The sequence below is a fragment of the Helobdella robusta genome (genome assembly GCF_000326865.2).
Source record: "Helobdella robusta unplaced genomic scaffold HELROscaffold_39, whole genome shotgun sequence".
In the NCBI taxonomy this organism is placed as follows: domain Eukaryota; kingdom Metazoa; phylum Annelida; class Clitellata; order Rhynchobdellida; family Glossiphoniidae; genus Helobdella; species Helobdella robusta.
In genome coordinates this window covers 1073725-1077486 of record NW_008704865.1, presented here as the reverse complement: position 1 = coordinate 1077486, position 3762 = coordinate 1073725, and the positions used below count along the sequence as shown (strand labels likewise).

Here is a 3762-nt window from a genome sequence, read left to right as displayed (position 1 = left end):
TGTCTCTCTCTTCCTGTCTCTTTCTCTCTCTCTTTCTCTCTCTCCTATCTTTCACAAAAACTCTCTTTTTTCTCTATCTCTCTCTCTCTTTCTCTCTCCTTTTCTCTGTCCATATCTGTCTTCTTTTTAAATTTTGAATAATTTTTATCAATATTTTTCTGTTTATAAGTTTTTTTGTTTGAACATTTACGTCACTGGTGGCGGTAAAATATTTTTCAAAGTTGCTGATGCTGTTATCAACAACAATAAGGGAAATGATGAGAGTAATGAGGATAAGTTGTTGATAATGCTGCTGATGAGGTTGTATATTTGATGATGATGATTATTTGATGATGATGGTGATAAAAATAATAAATACAAAAAACCCAAATACATAAACAGTTATAAGGATGTTGGAATAAGATTAATTGAGAAATATGCCCGTAGTGCGTGTATATGATGATGCTTGGAATGATGATGAGGAAAGCGATGTCATACGTGATGACGGCTCCGACTTGACTTTAATTTGTCATGTAAACAAACAGATTGAAACGATGGAGGCAGCTTCTTTGGACACGCTAACAAACAACTGCACACAAACAACTGTACACAAACAACTGTACAGAAACAAACATACAAACAATTGTTTGTAAACAAATGAACATAGATACGTAATCGTACAACTTTTGTTTTTATACACAATCAGTCAATTACACTCAAAAGTCCAACTGTGAATTAATTAAGTCTTTAAAACGAGACACAAACGAATAACACACTCTTTTAAACACACACACACACATACACGCACACACACACATACCAAGAAACAAACTCATACGAAATTACACACACGGAAACACGAAGGGAGGAAGATTTCAAATAGTCTTTCACATCTCAAGAGATCCGACAGCATCAGGTTATCATAAAAATTATGAGGCCAGTTATAATAGAACATTCGCACATTCAGCTGCAAGTAAATGCACACACACAAACATACATAAACACATGAACAAACTTACATTTTACGCACACAAACCAACTAACCTACCCACACACACACAAACACACACACACGCACACACAAACACACACACGCACACACACACACGCATACACACACATACAGGCACACATGCACAGGCAAACACAAGCAAACATTAAACGCTACCATTCATACACGCTCAGCAAACGTTAATAATAAAAAAAATCATACATCAATTGCGAACACACACGGCCAGACAAGCACACGCACGAACACGCACGCACAGAAACACACTGACAAATAAGCAGACATACTCGCGCAAAAATAGTAGCAGGCAAAAAGACGCACGCACATTCTGAGCACGTACATTAAACACATTTCAGCACAATCGATCATTGGCTTAAGAGCGTTTATCCGACAGTTACACCGTTATGATGGTCTTCTCTTCCACTTCATCATCATCGTCATCATCATCATCATCATCATCTTTTTCTTCATCATCATCATCGATGTTGCTACAATGTTATGATAACAGTAACAGCAAAATTTGTACAGTAGCTGTTGTTACAGCTAACTAACCTTACAACTAACCTTAAAAATTAATTCAACGATAGTAACTGCAACACTCTAGATGATATCATTCGTTAATAATTTATTTTCAGTAATTTGGTATATCTATAACGACTTCATCATAACATCGTAATTGCGTAATAATACTACTACTACTACTAATAAATTATGTGTAGCTTTCTAATTGCTGGTTAACTAAAATGTATGCGTGAGAGTGATATAGTTCAATTCTTAACGGCAGTTCGACAATCCTTTTAGAAGGTAATGTTAAGTAATTTTTCACTCACTCAGCCGGCTAGTGTAAATTAAGTATAAATTACTAATTAAGTTAATTAGTAATTTTTTGTAATTTTTAACGATTATTTGACAATCTTATTAGTAAATAACTCATCATACTTTCTCACAAACCCAGCCAGCCAGCCAGCCAGCCAGCCAGCCAGCCAGCCAGCCAGCCAGCCAATCAAAATGAGTTAATAATACAACGCAATAAAATACAATAGAGCGTTTAACCTTTGACCCGATTTCGAGCTGGATTTATGACGCTGAAGTGTCGTCTGCCCGTTTCTCTCAATGCTCTTGTTAACATCAACTCTCTCACTCTTTCTTTCTCTTTCACTCTCTCTCCCTCTCTCTTTCTTATTTTCTCTCTCTCTCTTCTTTACATATATAGTGTCATCTCCTGATGATGATTAGGAAGAGGAGGAAGATAGTTGTTGTGGTGATGATGATAATGATGATGGTGGTGGTTGTGGTAGTCTGATTTGTTGATTGCTTAATGGGGATGATGATGATGATGAGGATGTGATGGAAGTCATTGTTGGGACCGCGCGTAAAGTTTCGAATATAATTTGAGCTTTGCTCAGCGTGCATTTGAAGAAGGTCGCCACGCATAACTGAAGTAAAACACAGATACTCTCCTATCTTAGCTAATACATTAACGACTATCGTTTCAATAATTTTATTACCAACAAAATATGTTTCAGCAATAAAAACAGCAATAAAATTATCCTAAGTAGCATCATCACCAGCTATAAAAAAAAACTTACTAATGTGATACTGACAAATCATTCACATTTGCACGCACACAGACAAATGCACGCACACACACAAAACACTACCTACCACACAGCGTTATTCATACGGACACGCATAAGCACGCACACACCACACCACACACACACACACACATACATACATACTAACAAATATTATAACAAAAATATGTATTAATAAGAACATTCTCACACGCTCCGTCTCACAACTGTTATAAACAAGAACCCACACACACACACACACACATACACACACACACACACTCACACTCATACAAAATAACACACAAACATACACACACACACACACACGAAACCATCGCAGCCTGATACGAAACAAACTGACTCAATAAATCAAAAAAAATTAAAATCTTCCATCCTATGTTTAATTATATCAATAATAATAACGATCCCCATGTTCCCATGTGATTTTTTAATGAGTGATTTTATTATTTCGAAATAATAATTATAATAATTATTATAGTTATTATTATTATTATTACATGTATTTCTTTTACTAATTATTATAGTTTCGTCATCGCCTTTATAACCGAACATGACAGGCTAATGGTATGGGTGAGATTATTGTTTTTATTATTGTTAATTATTATTTATTATTATTATTTTTTTTTATTATTATTTATAATTATTATTATTACCATTATTATAATCGTCATAATAATACTAATCGTCATCATTCATTAATCTGATGATTTTAAAATTAGCTCCCATAGCTTCGACTTTATGATCGATATGCCAAGTCTAATGCAAACAATAATTATATCAACAAATAATAATAATAATAATAAATAATAATAATAATAATAACAATAAAATCGCTAATGCATATTATTAAGGAGAAAGTTTAAAAAAAGTCGGATTCATTCTGTAGAAGTTATTGATTTCCTTTTTGAAATATTTTTCGTTTTTACAATTTTTTTTTCCGATCCATTCATTTCATCTAAGGAGGATTGTCATTATATCTGAGAGATATTATTTACAACAATTCAAATGCCTAAGATAGTTGAGTGCTGCGAGTCTGGGATAAACATTTTAAATAAAGATAGATAGAGGGAAAGAGAGATAGAGATGGAAGGAGAGAGTGTTTGTGGGAAAGAGAGGAGAAGAAGAGAGTGACAGAGAGAAAGAGAAAGAGAGAGTGAGAGTGAGAGAAAGAGA

General features: G+C 34.1%; 1 protein-coding gene across 1 annotated transcript in view; it reads left to right on the top strand.

Annotated features, from left to right (window-relative positions):
• HELRODRAFT_176757 (hypothetical protein) overlaps positions 1 to 1140 on the top strand; it is a gene marked incomplete at both ends in the record, with an annotated part of 9939 nt that extends 8799 nt beyond the window's left edge. The window contains 3 exons of the mRNA XM_009024104.1: positions 170 to 300; positions 804 to 895; positions 1106 to 1140. Of these exons, the coding sequence (XP_009022352.1) occupies positions 170 to 300; positions 804 to 895; positions 1106 to 1140 (258 nt within the window). The remainder of the gene's footprint in view (positions 1 to 169; positions 301 to 803; positions 896 to 1105) is intronic.
• Positions 1141 to 3762: the final 2622 nt, after the last annotated feature.